The sequence below is a fragment of the Natator depressus genome, chromosome 3 (genome assembly GCF_965152275.1).
Source record: "Natator depressus isolate rNatDep1 chromosome 3, rNatDep2.hap1, whole genome shotgun sequence".
Taxonomy (NCBI): Eukaryota; Metazoa; Chordata; order Testudines; family Cheloniidae; genus Natator; species Natator depressus.
The window spans coordinates 108745517-108768122 of record NC_134236.1 but is presented as its reverse complement, the minus strand read 5'-3'; the positions used below and the strand labels follow the sequence as shown (position 1 = coordinate 108768122).

The 22606-nt window shown below is 41.3% G+C and overlaps 1 protein-coding gene across 1 annotated transcript in view; it reads left to right on the top strand.

Moving 5' to 3' along the window:
- The window catches only part of HIVEP2 (HIVEP zinc finger 2), a 152584-nt gene that overhangs the window by 110967 nt on the left and 19011 nt on the right, over positions 1-22606 (top strand). The window contains exons 3-4 of the mRNA XM_074948532.1: positions 14906-14950; positions 16667-22277. Of these exons, the coding sequence (XP_074804633.1) occupies positions 16878-22277 (5400 nt within the window). The 5' untranslated portion in view covers positions 14906-14950; positions 16667-16877. The remainder of the gene's footprint in view (positions 1-14905; positions 14951-16666; positions 22278-22606) is intronic.

The following is a 22606-nucleotide window of genomic DNA, read 5'->3' as shown; positions in this document are numbered from 1 at the left end:
TGGGGGGAAGTTGTGTTATACAGGAGGTCAGAGTAGATGATCACAATGGTCGTTTCTGGATTTATAATCTGTGAGGGAAAAGACCTTGTCAAAAGGGGAAAAAATAACCTAAAATGTTTTTGTCTTATTTATCTTCACCATCTCCCTTTGGGCCAAGTCCTGCTAAGGGAGCAGGAACCTTTCAGCTGGGCACCTGCACATCCTAGCCGCACTTACCCTCCCTTCTGCAGAGGTCCTGAATACTCTAGCAACCCTAGGGCTGTAAGCCTTGTAGATTGTGGGGGAAGTCTGTACCTTCCTTCCTAGCTCCTCCCCCCAGTCCAGGTGAGGAAGATTTCAAACACAGCTGATACCTCACTTTCAGGGCTATCGGCTGCTCATGTTTTGGGGGTTTACATCTCCCTTTTAGGGACCAGTAAAGCTCATTGTCAGCCATGCAGACCCGCCTTACTGCTGTGTAGTCGGGAAGGCTTTGCACGTCAGCACAACCTCCCCAATTTAATCTCTGCACAGCTAGGAGGGGAGTCATGGAAACTGTTGCTTGGCAGAGGGAATACCCCCCACAAGGATTCCACATGCAGTTCACAATTGTGGAGTAGGAATGGGCTGTGAACTGCTGCCTGGAGTTTGCAGCCCACTGGTTCTGTGCCACAGAGCGTGTAGGGGGTAGGATTTGTCCCACACTGTACTACCTGAGAAAATGTTTTGTGTGTTTTTAAAATCCTAGATTCCTGCACACACACACAGTACAGTTAGATTTAAATTTTGTCAATATTCAGTCACGTTATGTTTTCATTTGATTTTATCGTCTGTAAAATTTTCTGTTTCCCTAAAACTTTAAAAAGATAAAGACTTAAAAGGACTGGCAACCTATTTCCATTGTCTGTTATAATTTTTGCTCTGACAGCTTGACTGAGGCAATAAATTCAAAATCTGGTCACTGTGCCTTCAACATTATAATTTAATAACCAAATTGTGGCTTTGAGTATGTGGCTCCTATTAACTTCATATATATCTACAGCCAGAGCATGGCCCCAAAGACTACTAATAATTAAAGACTACTAATAATTATTTTTCATTCATATTTCCTCCTACATAATAATAATATTGTGGTTAATTTCAGATCAGAATTTCATTGGCTGTAGAATAACAACATCATCTAATTTTTCTTGCATCACGATGTTTATCTGTTCTGGTAAAAAAAAAATCACTATTTATTACCATTTACTGTTAAGGGAGAGGATAGGAAGGCAAAGCTATGATGATGCACAAACAATGGCATTACCAGACGGAGTTAATCGCATGCATCAAGAAGAGACTATACTTCTACATGTCCCATTGGAGTTAATGTTAATCAAATGAACATACTACTTTGTTTTATTTTAAAATATTGACAAAATAAAATTGTAAGGCAAGAATAATCATTTATTTGCATCTTGCTTGTATAATCAATAATGATTTATATTACACACTTCCCCCCCCCATTAACTGTGAATTCTGTATTTGTGATCAGCTGTACATTTTTGTTTAACCTCAGGTCAGAAATGATTGATGTGAGGTATTTGTATCCACAGAAGAGGAATGAATAATAATGAAACAAAACCCCCATGTAAACATAAGCAAAAGGAGTCCTAAGATTAAGTAGAGCCATAATTGTAGACAAGATCACTTTCCTGCACAGCTCATTTGGAAAAGGTACTTCCAGCAATACTTTTGCCCAAGTACACGTCAAACAATTACAGAGATTCTTAAGGGACCTCTCACCTTGACTGACTTATCTTTTCGTTAGTGGTAACAAGACATGAGCATCCAAAAGTGTCAAGGTACAGCCAAGTGATGGTGGCTTGACTATCTGGGCTGTAAAGCCATTGACAATTTTATAAGATGTAATATGTAAAATTTTCAAAATTCCTGCCACCCACCTATTATGGGTGGAAGGCAGGGGGCTGGAAATCTCAGTGTGACCTATCTGTAACCCTATACACACTGAGCAAAGTCAGCCGGTTTACATCCAGTGTAGAAATCATCCATGACTCATACCAACCCTCATATTTCCGGCCATAGGGCGGTTACTTGGCTACAGCTATGTACAGTCAGTTGAGCATACTGCTATTTAGCTTAACAAAGAGAAGGTTAAGGGGTGACTTGATTACAGTCTATAAGTACTTATATGGGGAACAAATATTTAATAGTGGGCTCTTCAGTCTAGAAAAGAAAGGGATAACATGATGGAATGGCTGGAAGTTGGAGCTAGACAAATTCAGACTGGAAATATGGTGTATCTTTTTAACGGTGAGAGTGATTAATCAGTGGAACAATTTACTAAGTGCTGTGGTGGACTCTCCATAGCTCACCATTTTTAAATCAAGGTTGAATGTTCTTCTAAAAGATCTGCTCTGGGAATTATTTTGAGGAAATTCTTTGGCCTGTGTTATACAGGCAGTCTGACAAGATGATCACAATCGTTCCGTCTGGCCTTGAAATCTATGAATCCGTGAAAGCTCTTGAGTGCTAATCCCAACTCTAGCCATTATTTGCCTCAATATCCCCATGCATAAAATGGGAATAATAGTTAACTTTCTGAAGATTTATTCGTTTGTTAATATTTTTATAGACCTTTGAAAATCCCCAGTCCTGTAAACAAACCTGAGTATAGTGCTTACTATGCTGAGTAGTTCCATTGGGTCTGACTGTCATTTACACTAAGCAGAGGCAGTGTTCGACCACTGAGGGCCCTAAACAGGAATATTTCGCCCCCGTCACACTAGTAATAATAATAATAATTAATAAAAAGCTAATGGGGCCCCCTTGAGCTGCTCAGGCCCCTAAGCAATTGCTTAGTTTGCTTATGCCTAGCACCGGCTCTGATACTAAGGCCACTTCACACCACTTCTGCAGTGCAAAGAGATCTTAAGGTGGGAGTGAATTATATTCTAGAGTGGCGTAATGCAGCCTTAGTGTACAGTAGAACCTAAGAGTTATGAACACCTTGGGAATGGAGGCTGTTCGTAACTCTGAAATGTTTGTAACTCTGAAGAAACTGTTTTGGTTTTTCTTCCAAAAGTTTACAACTGAACATTGCCTTAGTACAGCTTTGAAACTTTTCTATGCAGAAGAAAATTCTGCTTTTAACCATCTTAATTTAAATGAAACAAGAACAGAAACAGTTTTTTTTACTTTGTCAATTTTTTTAAACTTCCCTTTATTTTTTATTAGTTTACCTTTAACACAGTACTGTATTGTATTTGCTTTTTTTCTTTTCTTTTGGTCTCTGAGGCTGCCTGATTGCGTACTTCTGATTCCAAATGAGGTGCATGGTTGACAGATCAATGAGTAACTATGGTGTTCGTAACTCTGAGGTTCTAATGTAAATGAGATTTGAGACCATTGTGTTGCAGGATTGGCCATTCACTGGTCTACTGCATGTGATTATGTCCTCCTCTAGTAACTAATCCTAGTGAGTATTTGGCCTTCTACTTTCTCACAGGTAAAAAGAACAGCAGTACTAACATGGCTGCTACTCTGAAACCTGTCACAGGTAAAGACTTCTTTAGTTCAAGTGATAGTGGGCTTGGTGCTTAAGGTCCAGGTTTTGATCCCCCCTCCTCCACTTGAAACAGTGTGATGAAATATTTTTGTAAAATGGCCATGCTACAGTGGTTAAATGTGCCTTTGCTTGGTGAGCAAAAGGGAAGTATTGTTTCAAATGCAGAGTTATGTTTTTCTGAATCTATTTAGTGCTCTAATTGATTATCCATTGGGAACTTTTGATAAAGAGCTGTTGGCTATTTCCTGTGAGATGTAAAGAGTATAAATCCCCTGTGTTTTCCATGCTGTCTTGTCACATATTAGTTCTTCTGCCAGCCTTTCAGTGCTCTAAGTGAAAAGCAGCAACTTTAAGAACTGTATTTTTTTCCCCTTTAGTATAGCTCATGTTCTCAAGTTAAATTTAGAAAGAGGAAGCTATTTTGCATAAAGGTAGGATTGTTTTTAAAACCAGTAAAGTTGGTGTTAGACTTGCCAAATAGACACACAAGGTCATACGTGGTGAGTAGTCCTGGCTATTTTTAGGCTTTGTATTTGGCTCATTTATTTATTTTATTTATATTTAGTGACACCTTCAGTGTACATTCAGTTACATTCAAACTGCTTCCTGAGTTTGTATGAAACTTGCAATTATAGGAGGAGTAGAGCTTGTCAGGTGTTGTCATTTATTATGCATTGCAAATGGCTTATTTCAAGGAGGAGGAACAAAGCTTAATAAAAAAGACAAGCATTCTCTTAATAATTTGCCCTTTGCAGCAACAGACCCTTATCTGATCACCCACGCTCATCTGGCTGCTGACGCTGTTCTTGTTTCATCTGCAAGAGCTATTTTTACACCTTTTGTGTCTTTTGAGGAACCAATTGGGCATGCTGGCTTGCAGTGATTCACCATCTCCAAGTGAACAGGGTGTCCTAAAATGTTGCAAATGGGGTGGGGGTGGAGGGTCTATCTAAATAAGCAAGCTAATTAATTCTTTTAGGTGTTCTGAGTGCTAAAACACAACAGCAGGGTCTAATTAAAATAGGGTATGTGCTTTTTGTTGGCAACACAGTGACTCTCTCTCTCTCCCCCAAAAATATTAATTAATTAGTATTTGTACAGAGTTCTGAAGATACAAAGCACTATATATGTGCTATTCCTGGTTCTGCCACTGACCTGCTGTGTCATATTAGGCCATATTGGGTCTGTGCCTCAATTTCCCTGTTCTAAAGTGGGAAGGATGATATTTACTTTCATTTGTAAAGCACTGTGAGGTCTGTGGATCAAAAGCATTATATAAGAAGTAAGGGGAAGATCCTAAGCTGGTGTAAATCAGCTTAGCTTGACTGAGTACAATGGATGTTGCCCTAGAGTGTTCCCTAGAGACACAGAGCTATAAACAGTGCCTACCATGTACCCCGAAGCCTGGAGCTTAGATGCATGTGGGAGCAGGCATTTGGGTACATTTCCAATAGATTGCTGACTGTCCAGGAGGGTGGGAGGGGTTGGGCTAGGTTATAATAGAGAGCTGTTCATTTTCCCGTGCAACTGAATTCTGTGTTTCCTCTAAAAAATGGCACGCACATTAATTGTTAATGTTCTGTTTTTTGTCTGGTGTAGTTTAGAAATCCACTTAACTTCAAACAGTAAAATACTGTATTTACCTGGTTTCATACCTTGAAAGGCCTATATATTTTTACAAAATGTCTAGAATGTTTCTCTCAAATGAGGAGTACCAGTTGCAGTAGACCATACACAACTGATTATTATACATGCTGGCTTGCAGCAATTCATGCATCAGGATATCCTAAAATGTTGCTACAATGATATATACCAGGGTGGCCAAACTGCACCGCATGTGTCTCTTTTACAGCTAAAGTGCGGCTCCCGGAGAGCCCTGCCCCATTCTCCACCTACCAGACTGGGCGGGGACTGGGGCGGAGAAGGGGAGCTTGCGGCTTCTGCCCTGCTCCAGAGTGGTGGGGTTGGGGGCTTCTGCCAGAGATGACTGGTGCCTGCTGAGAGTGGGGGGCACAATTTAAAGGTCTGGCCACAGGTTGACTGTGCGTTATGTGAAAAAATACTTCCTTTTGATTGACTTAAACCTGCTGCCTATTAATTTCATTTGGTGACCCTTAGTTCTTCTGTTATGAGAAGGAGTAAATAACACTTCCTTATTTACTTTCTCCACACCAGTCATGATTTTATAGATCTCAATCATATCCCCCCCTTAGTTGTCTCTTTTCTAAGTTGAAAAGTCTCAGTCTTATTAATCTCTCCTCATATGGTAACCGTTCCATACCCCTGGTCATTTTTTGTTATCCTTTGCTGAACCTTTTCCAATTTCAGTACATCTTTTTTGAGATGAGGTGTCCACATCTGCACGCAGTATTCAAGATGTGGGCATACCATGGATTTATATAGAGGCTATATGATATTTTCTGTCTTATTATCTATCCCTTTCTTAATGGTTCCCAACATCCTGTTCACTTTTTTGACTGCTACTGCACGTTGAGTGGATGTTTTCATAGAACTATCCACAATGACTCCAAGATCTCTTTCTTCAATGGTAACAGCTAATTTAGACCCCATCATTTTATATGTATAGTTGGGATTATGTTTTCCAATGTGCATTACTTTGCATTTATCAATACTGAAGTTCATCTGCCATTTTGTTGCCCAGTCACCGAGTTTTGTGAGATCCTTTTGAAGCTCTTCGCACATGAGAGAGAGAATGCTTCCTGCCACCTCAGACCCTTGGCCCTGTCCACTGCCCCATCTCCAGCTGTGGCCATCACTTCAGAGGAAGGAGGCCAAAAAAAACCCAGTATACATTTGAGAGGAAAAGTAGGGGGAGTAAATTCCCTTCCCGGCCCCTGCAGGTGACCATGGAAACAACAGAAAAACTCAGTGGGAATAGGATTGGTTCCAAGTGTGCAAATGATCTTGTTATTATACACAGTGAGCTCAGGATTTAGTAAACAACCCTAAGATTTAAAATAAGATTGTACACAATGATTGGTATATGTGAAAAAGTGAATGGAGGACCAGATTCTGCAAACATTTATTCACAGGTGTAGTTCGTACTCATGAGATGAGTTCTGTTGAAGTCAGTAGGTCTAGTTAGATGAGTAAGTGTTTGTAGGATCAGGCATCGGTACTTTAGTGTGAAATGTGAATTGCTTATTTGGTACATGATACGAGAGGAGGCATAGTTGTTTTTAAATTACACAATTATCTTTGCTAACGGATAATTTTTAGTTCAAAAAAATCTCACTTCCATTAAAATACAGCAATTATCTCTGTATAAAAAAATTGAAAATGTGATTTCACTTAATATATTTCTATATATTTTTTTCTTTTGGAAAGTGAAAACCTATCATTTTGCTGTAAAAATATGCTATATTTCCATAAATAAATTGTAAACATCTTTTGGGTAAAATTTGGGAATACTTGTTTTTACCAAGATACAAAAATTGTTTTCCCCAATAGAAATATTGAAACTTCACCTTCACAAATTTACAATTTTTTTGGTGAAAATTAACAACTATTTCAGTGTTTACATGAGAAATTTAGAGAGATGAAAATCTGTAATATTCATAAATCCATTCTGTTAACATTATCAGTCTAAACTCTTTTTAATTAAGATATTGGTTGCCCTCTTTAATGTATATCAAGTGTGGGTAATTTAGAGAACGACTATATATTGTTTATACACTAACATTTTGGGTTTCCTTTCTTTTGAGCTTCAGAATTGCCACTACATTCATGCATTTATTTCATCTGTCACTTCAAAAGTGTGAAATTTCTCTCAGATTAACAGATTTCTCTGCATTTAGGTTTTTTCTTTCCCTAATTCAGGGGTGGGAAAACTTTTTGGCCCAAGGGCCACATCGCAGTTGCGAAACTGTATGGAGGGCCATGTAGGGAAGGCTGTGCCTCCTGTGACAGGTTCGGGCCAGATGGCTACAGGAGAGCGACAGAAGGCAGATATATTAGCCCCAGATTAAGCAGGTCCCTTTTCCCCGGGTAAGGTAACAGGGGCAGTTGCAGAGCAATCAGGAACTTGCTTGAACCAATTAAGGCAGGCAGGCTAATTAGGACACCTGGAGCCAATTAAGAAGCTGCTAGAACCAATTAAAACAGGCAGGCTAATCAGGGCACCTGGTTTAAAACGGACCTCACTTCAGTCAATGAGGGGCATGCAGGGAGTGAGAAGGCGTGCTGCTGGAGGACTGAAGAGTACAAACACTATCTGGCATCAGGAGGAAGGTCCTGTGGTGAGGATAAACAAGGTGTTGGGAGGAGGCCATGGGGAAGTAGCCCAGGGAGTTGCAGCTGTCACACAACTGTTACACGAAACACTGTAGAAAGCTGTGATCCACAGGGCCCTGGGCTGGAACCTGGATTAGAGGGTGGGCCCGGGTTCCCCCCATCCCCCTCCCTCCTAGGATATAAGAGGAGTTGACCTGAACTGTGGGTCCCACCAGAGGGAAAGGTCCCTGGTCTGTCCCCCGACCCACCAGGTGGATCAGCAGAGACTGTGGGGATTGTTCTCCTTTCTTTTCTCCATGCTGGCCAGTGATGAGGTTAGCTGAGTGAATGGCGGTTTGAGCCACGAGCAAGGGCTGTCATGAATCTCTGAGGCAAGCAAATCTGCCAATAAGTGCAGGACCCACCAAGGCAGAGGAGGAACTTTGTCACACTCCCCAAACAGCCTGGCCCCCATCCCCTATCCGCCCCCTCCCACTTCCCGCCCCCTGACTACCCCCCTCAGAACTCCACACCCATCCAACCTCTCCTACTCCTTGTCCCCTGACTGCCCCCTCCCAGGACTCCTGCCCCTGACTGCCCCGACCCCTATCCTCACGCACACTCCCAGACAGGCCCCATGGGATTCCCACGCTTGCTCCACGTCCCATGACTGCCCCCTCACAGAACCTCCGCCCCATCCAACTGCTCCCTATCCCCTGACTGCCCCCCGGGACCCACTGCCCCTTGTCCAACCCCTCCCCCCACCCCCTTATCATGCTGCTCAGAGCAGCAGGAGCTCGCAGCCCGGCCGAAGCCAGCCACGCTGCCTGTGCTGCCCAGCAGGAGCGGCGGGCCAGAGTGCTGGCGACGTGGTGCTCTGAGACTGAGGGAGAGGGGGGACAGCGGGGGAGGGGCCGGGGGCTAGCCTCCCCGGCCGGGAGCTCAGGAGCCGGGCAGGATGGTCCCACGGGCCGGATATGGCCCACGGGCTATAGTTTGCCCACCTCTGTCCCAATCTCATGTACTTTTTCCAACTCTTCCGAGTACATAGAATCATAGAATATCAGGGTTGGAAGAGACCCTCAGGAGGTCATCTAGTCCAACCCCCTGCTCAAAGCAGGACCGATCCCCAACTAAATCATCCCAGCCAGGGCTTTGTCAAGCCTGACCTTAAAAACCTCTAAGGATGGAGGTTCCACCACCTCCCTTGGTAACCCATTCCAGTGCTTCACCACCCTCCTAGTGAAATAGTGTTTCCTAATATCCAACCTAAACCTCCCCCACTGCAACTTGAGACCATTAGTCCTCGTTCTGTCATCTGCTACCACTGAGAACAGTCTAGAGTTACATATAATGGAATACTCCCTAGTCCCTATTTTCCACAAGTTTGAGTTATCCAATATTATTAGGATTTGTGGTGTTATAAAAATCCCACCAATGACTCATGTCTATTAAATCTGCAGTTGTTCCAACAGAACTTTTTAAAGTGCACATGAGCAATTATTGATGTTTTACCCGTCAATTTTCATGCTTTAACTTATTCTCAGTGGAAATAAGTAGCCATGGGAGAAGTTTAACAGTTTACACAGTTCTCTCATTTAGCTTCATATCTGCATAATCACAGTTTTTCTGCTATGTATACAGATAGATTCAATATGTCCTTTTTGGAACATGGTCAACCAGGACAGTTAAGTGCAGAATTATCTGACATGCTGAAATACCTCAGGGAAATTGTTGCAGAGTGGTCTGCATGGCTAGGTTAAGTAATCAGATGCAAAATATATACCCCTTCTTTTAAAAGCAATGTGATCAGAAAGATCAATGAGCTGTTAATTGACTGACAAGGTTGTATGTACTGCAGGCTGTTTCGCCATCTCTCTGATAGCAGTTATTTGTTCAATTCAAGGAGAAGAACTGTGGTTAATTTGGGAACTTTTACCAATAAAGGAAGTGTTTAAGATGAATTTGGCTCCTATGTAGCTTTTTTTTTTTTTTTTTTGAACAATCATCCTGTGGAAATAAGTCTGTGTTCAGTTGGACTCTGGCAACGTGTAAGGTTTTTTTATACATATTTTCCATCCGGTAGTAATGTGTACATTATGTGTGATGCTGGGGCAGGAAATAGTGATGTACTTTGAGTGAGCAATCCTTGTCATTATAGTGAAAAGGTCAATGGTAAAGCAGGTCTGCTGTAGTATGACTTCTTAAAATACCCTCAACTTAAGTTTAAAGGGTTTTTTTTTGTTGTTTTTCTTTTAGAGAGAGAGAGTGGCAGCTGTACTTTTAAAATTATATTTATGATATTTAATTTAGCAAGAATTGTGTGTTTGGCTGCAGCTGGGCTGTGAGCATCTATAAAGCAAGCCAGGATCCTAAAAACCACCAAAAATCTACATCTCCCTGCAACCAAGGAACTCAAGATTTAGCACAATGTGCTGTTCGCTTTTTCTATGTGAACATTCTGGAGGTGTTGGATTCATTTATTTCCAGATCACAGCAGATAATTTCAAACTGTTATTTGTTACAATTTAAAGCTAAATAAGGACCAGATTCTGCTCTCAGTTACACAGTGTAAATCTGGAGTTACCTCGATGGATTTAATGTTAATAGCTTCAGATTCACGGTAGTGTGAGTTAGGGCAGAATTTGGCCCTTAACTTAAGATGCCATTGAAGTAATTTGGCTCTTTCTCTAGAAGTTTTCAAATAAATCCTCATGCTTGTGTCCACAGCCCCTTGAAGTCAATGGAAAGACTTTTGTGGACTTAAACGGGCTTTGGATCAGGCCCACAGAATGGATATAAACCTCCCCTCACTGCCATGGCAATATGGCTGATCCATAATTTGGAGGGATCACATCCAAGACAGACAGAGAGTAATTCCTTCTCTATGCCCATTTATCCCTTGGCCTTTATATCTTTATACTGAAACTTCCAACAAGGGTGCATAGTGCTGCAAGTTGAGATGGATTTTCTGAAATTGAAACCTGTCTACTGAGGACTAAACTGAGACCAACTTATTGTGTGTATATATACATATCTGTTCTCAGGTAATCCTATCTTTTAATCAGCACTGACTTCAGTGGCTTAGAGGTAAAAGGCTGTAATTTCTTAGGGCCTGATCCAACGCACATTGAACTAAATAGGGGCCTCTTCATCTACTTTAATGGGATTTGGACTGTTCCCTAATCATCTGAGCCATTCAGCATCCTCTGTTTAGTCATTTGTGATATAATTCCTTGAGGACAACAAGGCTAAAATGAGCTGGGCAAAACCTAATTAGAAACAAAATAATCAATTTTATAAATATTAACAGAAGTGTACAGCTATTCAACTTTCAGCCTGAAAGATTCCAAAATGTTATGCAAAATATGAGGCAAATTTTAATAACAGTATCTAAATGGGGTGGGATCTGAGTTACCCAGGAAAGAATTTTCTGTAGTATCTGGCTGGTGAATCTTGCCCATATGCTCAGGGTTTAGCTGATCACCATATTTGGGGTCGGGAAGGAATTTTCCTCCAGGGCAGATTGGAAAAGGCCCTGGAGGTTTTTCTCCTTCCTCTGTAGCATGGGGCACAGGTCACTTGCTGGAGGATTCTCTGCTCCTTGAAGTCTTTAAACCACGATTTGAGGACTTCAGTAGATCAGACATGGGTGAGGTTTTTCGCAGGAGTGGGTGAGATTCTGTGGCCTGCGTTGTGCAGGAGGTCAGACTAGATGATCATAATGGTCCCTTCTAACCTTAGTGTCTATGAATCTATGAAAATATATGGAGTGTGCCTGTTAGGAAGTTAGATGATATGCCAGTGCTGCTTTTACAAATACAAAATCTGGCCTCAGAAGCCATAAATTACTGTGCACACAAAACTGCATACCCAAATAATTGTGAATGAAATCCTGGAACCAGCACGCAGTCCTGGGATTCCAGAGGCTCCTAAGTGTTTCAGAGTTGGTGCTTCAATCTCTATGACCATGATATTGTAATTGGATCTGCTAGTGCAGCCCCCTAAGCTCATGACTTCCTTGGGAATCCCCACAGGCACAAGTACGTGCCCACATTGATCAGACTGAAAGACTGGGCTCTAAGATTCTCCCCTCTGGCAGCTGTAATGCAGGTATGTTTGTTTAATAACAAACCATCAAATATATATTTTGTTAGCATCCTCAATAAAGCAATGTTTATTTTGTACATGCATGAAAATGCTAAAATATTATGAAATGAGATTTTATGAAACATTGTGAAGACTAGCCCAGCTCATTTTAACTTACAAATGTTTTCAGTGTTCTTAATATTTCATTGCATTTCAAAGCAACAATGCTGTGGAATGCCTCTAATGCAATGGCTAGCTTTGGAGAACGTCAAATGAATTCAGTAAAATAAGATAAAATACAGAAATCAAATTGACTGTGGTGGAATTAAACAAATGAATAAATTGGGATAGTGTCTTCTAGGGTGAAAAGATAACTACAGTACTCAAAAATACTCAAATACAAGAGATGGTAGATTAAAGAGAATATGGTTACTTCAGTTAAACTGGGCTACTTTCTTTAAATTGTATGTGCAAAAGGATTCTATGCTGTTCCTTCAGAACTGCAGCAAAGGCACAAACATTCTTCTATTGTAAAATAATACAGAACTTTGCCAAGTGCAGGTGATGAGCACAAGTATTTGCATGCATAGCCAGAATCATTCAAATTGTCAGGTAGGATGCCAGCTACAAAACCACAATCAGAAGAGTCTCCTAACCCAAGAATGTTGGAAATATAAAGTAAAAAATCTGTGATCAAGAAGGGGTAAATGTTTTCACAAAGCTCAGATATCTGGGCATCTTCTCCATTGCGTTCTTAATAAATCTAGGTCGAAGACTGGAGAAATGGAATTCCCCTTGTGATTAGATTATCATGCAAGGCGCATAAGAAATTTGTAAATGATGGTCTTCTTTGTTTTGGTTTGCTTTTCTGTGTGTGAATGTAGAGCTCATGAAAGGTGCCTTACTGACAACCCCAGAGACAGAATCCATGTGTTTATCCAGGTACAGACAATTCTACAACTTCCACAAACTGGACCCCTAATGCACCTCAACTCTAAGGTACAGGTGTGAGAAGAACAGGCTCCTTGCCCATTCAGTTCTTGAATTCATAGGCTGCCGATTAGTGCCAATTGTTGAGCCCACTTTTTCAGATCTGACTTAGCTCTGATTTTGTCTTAATTAGTAAGGACTTCAGGTTCAGCTTTTGTTGTGGTGTGTTACTGTAGGGACTCTTGTCAACTGGGATCTGGAATATAACTACCAAACTCATCATGGGCCACCTAAAGCCATCATATGGTAACAATATTCAATCAACAAATGGCTGTTAATGTGGGTATCTTTGGCAGAGCAGAGGGAATTGGGGGAAGGAAGGTTATGCCAAAAGTATTCTATTACTATTCGCTGCCAGGGATCAAATCCTAAGGTAGATCTTCACTTATGATCAGATCCTCAGTTGCAGACCATACTCAGCTCAAAGATGGCCTTTGTGGTGCTCCGTTACTTCTGAGGCTGGTTGGCAGAAACTATAGCAACCTAAGGACCCTGCCAATGCCCCCTGTATAAATACAAGGGCCCAGTAGCAGCCAGTACAGCAGCTCTATGCTAAGTATTGCCCTACAGAGTAGAAATTCTCCAGGGGCCAGTTACAGTGGTTTTAGTGCAGAGCAACACACACAAAAAAAGCCTTAATATTGAGCAGGGTCTAACTCTTACTCCGGAGTCAGTAAGAGTTTTTCTGTGTCAGGAACTCAGGATTTCACCTGAAATACATAAACTTGCAATTTGTTCATTTACAAGGATTGTAATATGAACTACAAGCTGGGAAGCACTGAGAACTGTGATTTACCAAATTTTCTTTTAATGCTTTCCAGTACAGCCACTTAATAACTTGCTCTAGTTATGACATTTCAGGTGCTCCATAGTCAAATGAATACTTGTGCCTTGTATATAGCAGACCAGGGGCATCCTAGAAAAAGGAGTGAGAGGGAATAATGCTCCCTTAAAAATGCTAACCTCTTGATTTGACAAAAATACAGTTCCCAGTTTCTCAGTAATCTTTTCATGATCGACATTTTCAGTGATGTAAAATGAAATGAGAAGATAGTGCACTAATGTGGTTTGATGGCTTGGCTGTATTTCCACATTATGATAGGAAAACCTGGGCTTGGTCCACTTCCGGAGAGGACCTCACAACTTAAGGCAAATGATACGCTCTACTTAGCTTGCAGTACAGTTCTTGATCATTGTAGGTGGGCTCATCTCAATAATTCCAATGGGAGCAAAGTCCTGCCAAAGGTATTAAAGAAAACACGTATCATTATTATCTGTTCTTTAGCTTGAAATATTGGTAGTTTCTGCATGTTAGATAATATACTTCTCTATGCAGAGCAGTATAAATAAGGTATTTGTCATAGAAGTCTCTTGCTGATTTGACGTGGCACATCAGTGCTCAACATGGAAGTTGAGGTGAAGGGTTTGCACATGAAAATATGAAAGTAGGTTTCAAAATATGTTAGTAAAGTACTAGGCCTTTCCATTTAGGTTAATAACACATAGTTTAAAGTATGAAAAACAAATTGTTAACTGTGCTAGCAGTGGTCATATTTAAAAGTTGTTGCTAATGTGTGTCTAGAATTGTTTTTCTGATAAAAATGAAAAGGGATATTTTTTTTTCTGAGAACCATGCTAGCTGAACTAAGCTACAGATAATCCTCCTAATTAGACTACAGCACAGTTTTAGAGCATGGGTGAAAAAATTTTGTAAATTATTCTGAGAATAATTTGGATCTCAGAATAACTTGGATTTTTAACATGGGTCTCCCTATCTACATCGGAAAAGCTCTTAAAACTGTGCTAACAACATTCTTTATTCAAATACGGTTGTTGCTATGATGGTTCCAGCCACAGTCTGGACACTGAGAGTTATCAGGCTCTGGCCTCCAACTCCCCAGGGGAAGCTTCTTGCTCGTGACCAGGGGACGGCCAAGTGGATTTATCAGGCACTGCTTTACACAATAGGAAGTTACCATATTTCTCTTTCCAGTGCCAGTTATATATTTCAAGACTTTCTCCTAACTGCATTTGTTTCTTTCACAGGAATATTCAAGACAGTCATGCGTATTAGATGTCTAGAAGATGCAGGTAACATTTTTATTATGGAAAACAAAATTACATCTCTTCCTATCCTGTTCCCACTTTCCTGCTCTTTGCCAGTTTTTTTTCAACTCAAGTGCAGTCCTTCAGCCACAGAAATATAATGCATTCCATCAGCTTCTTCCCTTCATCTTCCATCTGTTGTGGAATCCTGGCTCCCTTTTTCCTTAGCCCTGTTTCATCCTGGAAATATACTATGTTCTGATAATATGACAGCAGAGATCCTGCATTTTTCTTCCAATTCAAGCACTCTGCTTGGATGCATAAATCAGGCCCCAGAGCTTTACTTATTTACAAACGGAACTGTGGAAACCAATTGTACTTAAGCATATCAAGTGCTGAAACCTGGTTAGATACTGTGCAGTTCTAAACTACTTTCAAATATGACATGCTTAAGTGTCATAAATGTAGTTTTTAAACTCCTGCTGTCCTCAATAATTCTTCTCTAGCAATATACTCTGACTAAAATTTTACACTGTAGACTTGAAGATGAAGAGGTGAATTGATAGGGCTACTGTTTTAGCTTATATTTTAAATGCTTTTACAAAAAAAAATTGTATGTAACATATTTAATTATTTACTGCTGACTTTAAAAATACTGTAAAAAGCAGTCATCTACATTTTCTTGCGCAAGGCAATTATGTGATCTAGTGATGAGAGCAGGTTAGTGAGAGTTAGGACTCCTCTCATAAAGACAACGAGGAGTTCGGTGGCACCTTAATGACTAACCGATTTATTTGGGCATAAGTGTTCGTGGGTAAAAAACCAACTTCTTCAAATGCATGGAGTGAAAATTACAGATACAGGCATAAATATATACTGGCACATGAAGAGAGGGGAGTTACCGTACAAGTGGAGAACCAATGTTGAAGGCCAATTTAGTCTGGGTGGATGTGGTCCACTCCCAATAATTGATGAGGAGGTGTCAATACCAATACCAAGGGAAAATTGCTTTTGTAGTGAGCCAGCCACTCCCAGTCCCTATTCAAGCCTAAATTAATGGTGTTAAGTTTGCAAATGAATTGTAGCTCAGCAGTTTCTCTTTGAAGTCTGTTTTTGAAGTTTTTTTGTTGAAGTATGGCTACTTTTAAATCTGTTATTGTGTGTCCAGGGAGATTGAAGTGTTCTCCTATTGGCTTTTGTATGTTACCATTCCTGATGTCTGATTTGTGTCCATTTATCCTTTTACGTAGAGAGTCGCATAAAGGACTCATTTTAAAAACTGCATAGTAATTCTGGGGGCCTCAATTTTTGGGTGCCCATCTTGAGCCATCTTAAAGGGGCCTGATTGGAAAAAATTAGGTGTTCAGAACTTTCTGAAAATCAAGTCCACTTTCATAAGGTGTCATAAATTGGACACCCCAAAATGAGGCACCTAAATTTTTAGTCATTTTAAAAAATTTAGGCCCTGGTTTCTAGTCCTAGTTCTTTCACTGACTTGGTATGTGACCTTCAGTTATCTTCTTAACCTGTTCATTCTCTATTCTCGCTCCTGTCCATGGGTTTTGTGAAGCTTAATTAAGGTTAATAAAGTCCCTTAATAAGCTTGGAAGAAAGATACAATACAAACGCAAATTATTACAGTATTATTACATTTTTGTATTCATCATTCTTCCTTTTGAGAATTTTGAAGCAAATTAAATTGCTCATGTGGTAATTACCCACTTGTATTAATCTGTGCGTTTTTATTTTCTTCTCTTACAGGTAGCTGCATTGTTGTGGAAGGGATGAAAAGGACTTTGCTATAGTAGATCAACAAATATCTCTCTGGATCATTCTGCATCTCAACACTTAACAATGGAAAATGTTCAAATGCCATACCAACTCCTTGCAAATGCATGATAAACTGTTTGGGAAAGTTCCTGCCATGAACAGAATTGTATGATAATTATATTAGCATACACACTCAAATCTAATGCCTATAGACTACTGTGTGGAAAGTTCAAAAGAGAAAGAGAAGTCTGTGAACTTGCAAAGGCTCTGGAAAAATGGGAGCAACAAAACTTTAAAAAGCACAGCATTGGACACACTCCATGTCTCTGCACAGCTTTCAAGTGAACTAGCACTTAAGACCTTGTGTAACAAAATGGACTCTGGGGACATAGCTATAGGGCAAAAAGCTACCTCAAGGTCTGGAGAAACTGCTAAAGTACCAACTAGATGGAGGCAAGAACATTCAGCTGTTATTAAGATGAGCACTTTTGGCAATCAAGAAGTACAGAGGCAACCAGAAACAGATCACGAGCAAACTGGAAACACAACATCAGCACAACTTTTTAGTTCTGGGAAACTCGGATCATCCAGTGAAGCTGGGCAGCAAGTCACAGAGAAGCAATATCCACAGCATCGGCCAAGTCCCTACTCATGTCAGCATTCACTTTCTTTTCCCCAGCATTCATTGCCACAAGGGTTCTTGCACAACATAAAGCCACATCAGAGCTTGGAAGGCCACACGTGGCAGTTTTCTGGCCACTTGCAATCAGTTGCCACAGAGGACTTATTTCCCTTTCACTTGCATGGTCATAGCGGAGGTTTCTCGAGAAAGAAGATTTCAAGTTTGAACCCTGCTTATAGCCAATATTCTCAGACATCGATAGAACAATCAGAAGATGCTCACAAGAAAGAGCACAAACCCAAAAAGCCTGGCAAATATATTTGTCCTTACTGTAGCAGGGCTTGTGCCAAACCTAGTGTACTTAAAAAACATATTAGGTCCCACACTGGGGAACGGCCATACCCTTGTGTTCCTTGTGGTTTCTCTTTTAAGACAAAGAGCAATTTATACAAGCACAGGAAATCACATGCCCATGCAATTAAAGCAGGATTGGTACCTTTCACAGAGTCAGCTGTATCTAAATTGGACCTAGATTCCAGTTTTATTGATGTGGAAGCAGAAATACATTCAGATGGTGAGCAGAGCACAGACACAGATGATGAGACCTCATTGCTTGTGGAAAGTTCTGACAAACTGAGCCCAGTCCCACAGATGCCACTGGACATTGCTAGCAGAAGTAACTTTCACTCGTCCATAGATGAATCGTTGGGAGGCCCAATGAAAGTGCCCATTTTGATTATCCCTAAAAGTGGGATTCAGTTACCCAGTGAGAGTTCACAGTACATTGGATCTGACATGTTACAAAACCCATCCTTAAGTACTAAGTCTGACGACTCTCATACAGTTAAACAGCGACTTGCACTAAGACTGTCAGAGAAAAAAGGGCAAGACTCTGAGCAGTCACTAAATCTTTTGAGCCCACATAGCAAAGGAAGCACTGATTCTGGTTACTTTTCCCGCTCAGAAAGTGCAGAGCAACAAGTAAGCCCTCCAAATACTAATGCAAAGTCTTATGAAGAAATAATCTTTGGGAAATTCTATCGGATTAGTCAAAGGACAGCACTAACAGAGGCAACAGCCAATCAGGAACACAATTTAATGGGTAGAAAGGGCAGAGTGGAGCAGCCACTATCTCTGGTGAACACCAGATTAGACATCAAGATGCTTGAAGAACATATTTCTCCTCTAACTCCAAATAAAGAAGCACTCATTGATCCCAGTAAACTGAGCACTATTACATCTACCCAAGTCTTCAGTGGTAGCAATACAGAGTCCAAACAATCCCAGACTACATCATCCATCAAAAATGAACTGAACCTTTACCCAGTAAGTCAGCAGGGTGACACACCTGGACTTTTAGAGCCTCCAGTAGATGCTTCTCCACTTATTAGAAGTAACTCCATGCCAACATCTTCTGCAACCAATTTAAGTGTCCCCTCATCTTTGAGAGGAAGCCATTCCTTCGATGAGAGAATGACTGGTTCAGATGATGTATTTTATCCTGGGACAGTAGGAATTTCCCATCAGAGGATGTTAAGAAGACAAGCTGCCTTTGAGTTGCCCTCAGTTCAGGAGGGGCATTCAGATCCAGACTACCATGGGAGAACAGGAAAAAATATCCTTGTTGCTTCCAGCAGGTCAACAGGTGGTGAAAAAGGGTCATCCTTGAAGGAGAAGAAATTGACAGCAGGGGAAAGAACCTTCTTTGACTATGATGCTTGTGGAAAGCATTACAGAAAATGGGAAGAATTTGAAACTCAGAAGCTGAACTACCGAGACTTGCCATGCTCAGGTGGGATAAAACAAGGAGGGGAATACTTTGTTGATTCATTTGGACAATCACAGCCAGTGCCATCTGTATATGGAACCACATTCGAAAACAGAAAACGCAGAAAAGAGAAGAGTGTTGGGGATGAGGAGGATGTTCCCATGCTTTGCAGCAGTGGTACTGGCACACCAGTGGGGACGCTGCCTTCAGATTTTGATCCCAAACCCCAAATTCAGGAAGGGCCAAGAAGTGGATTTACTTTTCAAGGCCTGGATAATGCTGCCCATTGTCACCCTGAGCGTTTTGAAATCTGTAGACCTCTCCTGCAGTCTGGAAGCCTATCAGCTTCATTAGAAGAGTCACCTTTAACCGCAGAGCAAGAAAAGACGGCAGAGTCACTGAACAGAAAACCCCCTGGAAATGTCATCTCTGTCATTCAGCATACAAACTCACTGAGCAGGCCAAACTCATTTGAAAGGTCTGAATCTACAGAACATATTGCTTGCCTGCAGGATAAAACCTACTTGCTGTCTGAAACCTGTGAGAGCGAGATTTCTGAGTCCCCAGTGAGCCCAGAGCGGGCTCAGCAAACAGAAAATGCTGAGAGTGTGAATAAACCGTCGCCATCCCAACAGCCACAACCATACCATATGCAGCCCAGACTGGTTCGCCAGCATAACATACAAGTACCTGAGATCCGTGTTACAGAGGAACCAGATAAACCTGAGAAAGATAAAGAAGTTCAGACTAAAGAGCAGGAAAGACCTGCAGAAGAATTCCAGTGGCCGCAAAGAAGTGAAACTCTTTCTCAACTCCCAGCAGAAAAATTACCACCCAAAAAGAAACGCTTACGGCTTGCTGACATGGAGCACTCCTCTGGAGAGTCCAGCTTTGAATCCACCGGCACAAACCTCTCTCGCAGCCCTAGCCAAGAAAGTAATTTGTCCCATAGTTCAAGTTTTTCAGTGTCCTTTGAAAGGGAAGAAAATACCAAGTTCATCATGCCTTTCAAACAGGATGAGTTTGGAAAACAGTCTGAGTTTTTAACTGTTCCAGCTGGTGCTTACTCACTTTCTGTCCCTGGGCATCACCATCAGAAGGAAATGAGACGTTGCTCATCTGAACAGATGCCTTGTCCGCATGCTGCCGAAATCCCAGAGATCCGAAGTAAATCCTTTGATTATGGGAATCTGTCTCATGCTTCAGCAGCCGGGGCACCTTCTGCAGGATTATCTCCATCACGAGAAAGGAAGAAATGCTTTCTGGTCCGTCAGGCTTCTTTTAGTGGGTTCCCAGAGATTCCCCAAACTGATCCAAGTGTGGAACAAAGTATAAAGCAAGAGCAGATGGAACACATACATGCTGGTCTTCGCTCTTCCCAAGTTGCTTGGCATCATTCTCCCACCTCTGTGCTTCAGCCCATTCAGGCAGACGACTCTGGAAAGCAGGCTGTTGGTTCTGGTGCACAGCTTGCCCAGCCACACGCCATCCTTGCAGACAGTCAGGACATTTTAAGGAATCCCTTGATTCAACAAGCACCTTATATTTCAAACAAATATCCATCAGAGCAGCAGCACCTATTTGCACATCAAGAAAAGGTTCCATTTCCCCCCATTCCCAATGCCTTGTTTCAGTTCCCATATCCTGCTGTCTGTATGGTTCCCTTACCAGCTCAGCAACCTGTCTTGTGGCAGTCATGTACAGAACCTTTACAGAGAAACTTGCCTCACCATTTTGTACAGCAGTTACAAAAAGCTTATGTCAAACAACCTTTCCAAACAGAAATTCATCCTCATTATCACCTGGAGCACGCTCAGGAGCATATTGGAAAGAAACCGGCTGAATATGTGCATGCGAAAGAGCAAACGTACCAGCGTTACTCAGAAACATCTGGGCAGTATTCAAAAAATGCTAAGTACCTGCCAGACCCTAGTATTAAATCAGCAGATACCTCCTCTGAGCAGCATTTACAGACAGGTTTTGACTCCCCGAATGATAGATCTGTACAGTCTTTACCAGGAACAGTTGTTCCTGTCAGGATTCAGACCCACGTTCCATCTTATGGCAGTGTCATGTATACAAGCATTTCCCAGATCCTTGCACAGAACAACAGCCCTGCTATTGTCATTTGCAAAGTGGATGAGACAGTTTCTCAAAGAACATTATCAACAAATGCAGCCATGCAAGGACTAGGATTTAACATAGCCCAGATATTGGGTCAGAATGGTGGGTTAGAAAAATATCCTCTGTGGAAAGTACCACAGACTCTACCACTTGGCTTGGAATCCTCAATCCCATTGTGTCTGACATCCAGTTCTGACACTGCCTCTACCCTGGGAGGAAGCAAACGAATGCTTTCACCAGCAAGCAGCTTGGAGCTCTTTATAGAGACTAAGCAGCAGAAAAGGGTCAAAGAAGAAAAAATGTATGGACAGATTGTTGAGGAGCTAAGTGCAGTAGAGTTGACTAATTCAGATATAAAGAAGGATTTTCCCAGACTGCAAAAGCCTCAGCTAGTTAGGCAGAGCTGTGCTACTGAGCCAAAGGAAAGCGTGCCGTCCCTGTCATCCTCTTCACCATTATCGTCCTCATCATCTCAAGACTTCCCATCTGCCAGCATGCCAACAGCTGACCCTTTCCTGAGCAGGGAAAAGCTTTCCAGTTTTGATTCAGCATCACCAGGGCACAAGTCGAGTGGCCCTTCTGAAGGAAGAGAGTCACCAGAAGAACTGGATGTGGATGAAACAGCATCAGATATGAGCATGAGCCCACAGAGGTCTTCACTGCCATCAGGAGAAATTCAGACTGAAGACCAACTGCAACAGCAGAAATTGCCTCCTGGTATGTTGTTCCAGATGGCATCCAATCCAAATGGGAAAGCAGCGCACTCAACCATCCTCTTAACGGATGGAGCAGATTTTCAGCAGCTCTTTCAGTTCCCTAGTCTACGCACTACTACTACTGTGAGCTGGTGTTTCTTAAACTATACCAAGCCCAATTACATTCAACAAGCAACCCTCAAATCTTCAGTTTATGCTTCATGGTGCATTAGTTCATGTAACCCAAACCCATCAGGGTTAAGTACAAAGACTACTCTAGCACTTCTAAGGTCCAAGCAGAAAAACACCGCAGAAATTTATTCTTTGGCTGCTATGCATAGACCTGGAGCTGGTAAACTGACCTCATCAAGTGCATGGAAACAGTTTGCTCAGGTAAACAATAGGTTAAAAAACCCTTTCATCTAGACATCACACCAAACCGAAAATTGAAATAAATTATGATGCATAAATCAATGTAAGGATAATGAAAAGCTGATATTTGACAGTTGCAATTGTCAATAATAAGTAGAAATTGTATCCATTATAGCTTTTTTGAATAGAAAATGCATCATCCCTGAAAGGTTAAATAAAGCTTCAAAGCAAAATGTGAATGTTATATGTCCTGTTTAAGCCTATATGATTATCCTAGGTACCTCTTTGTCACTTTTAAAACTATCCACATTGGAAAATCAAAAGGTACAACATACTCCGAATGAGCATTC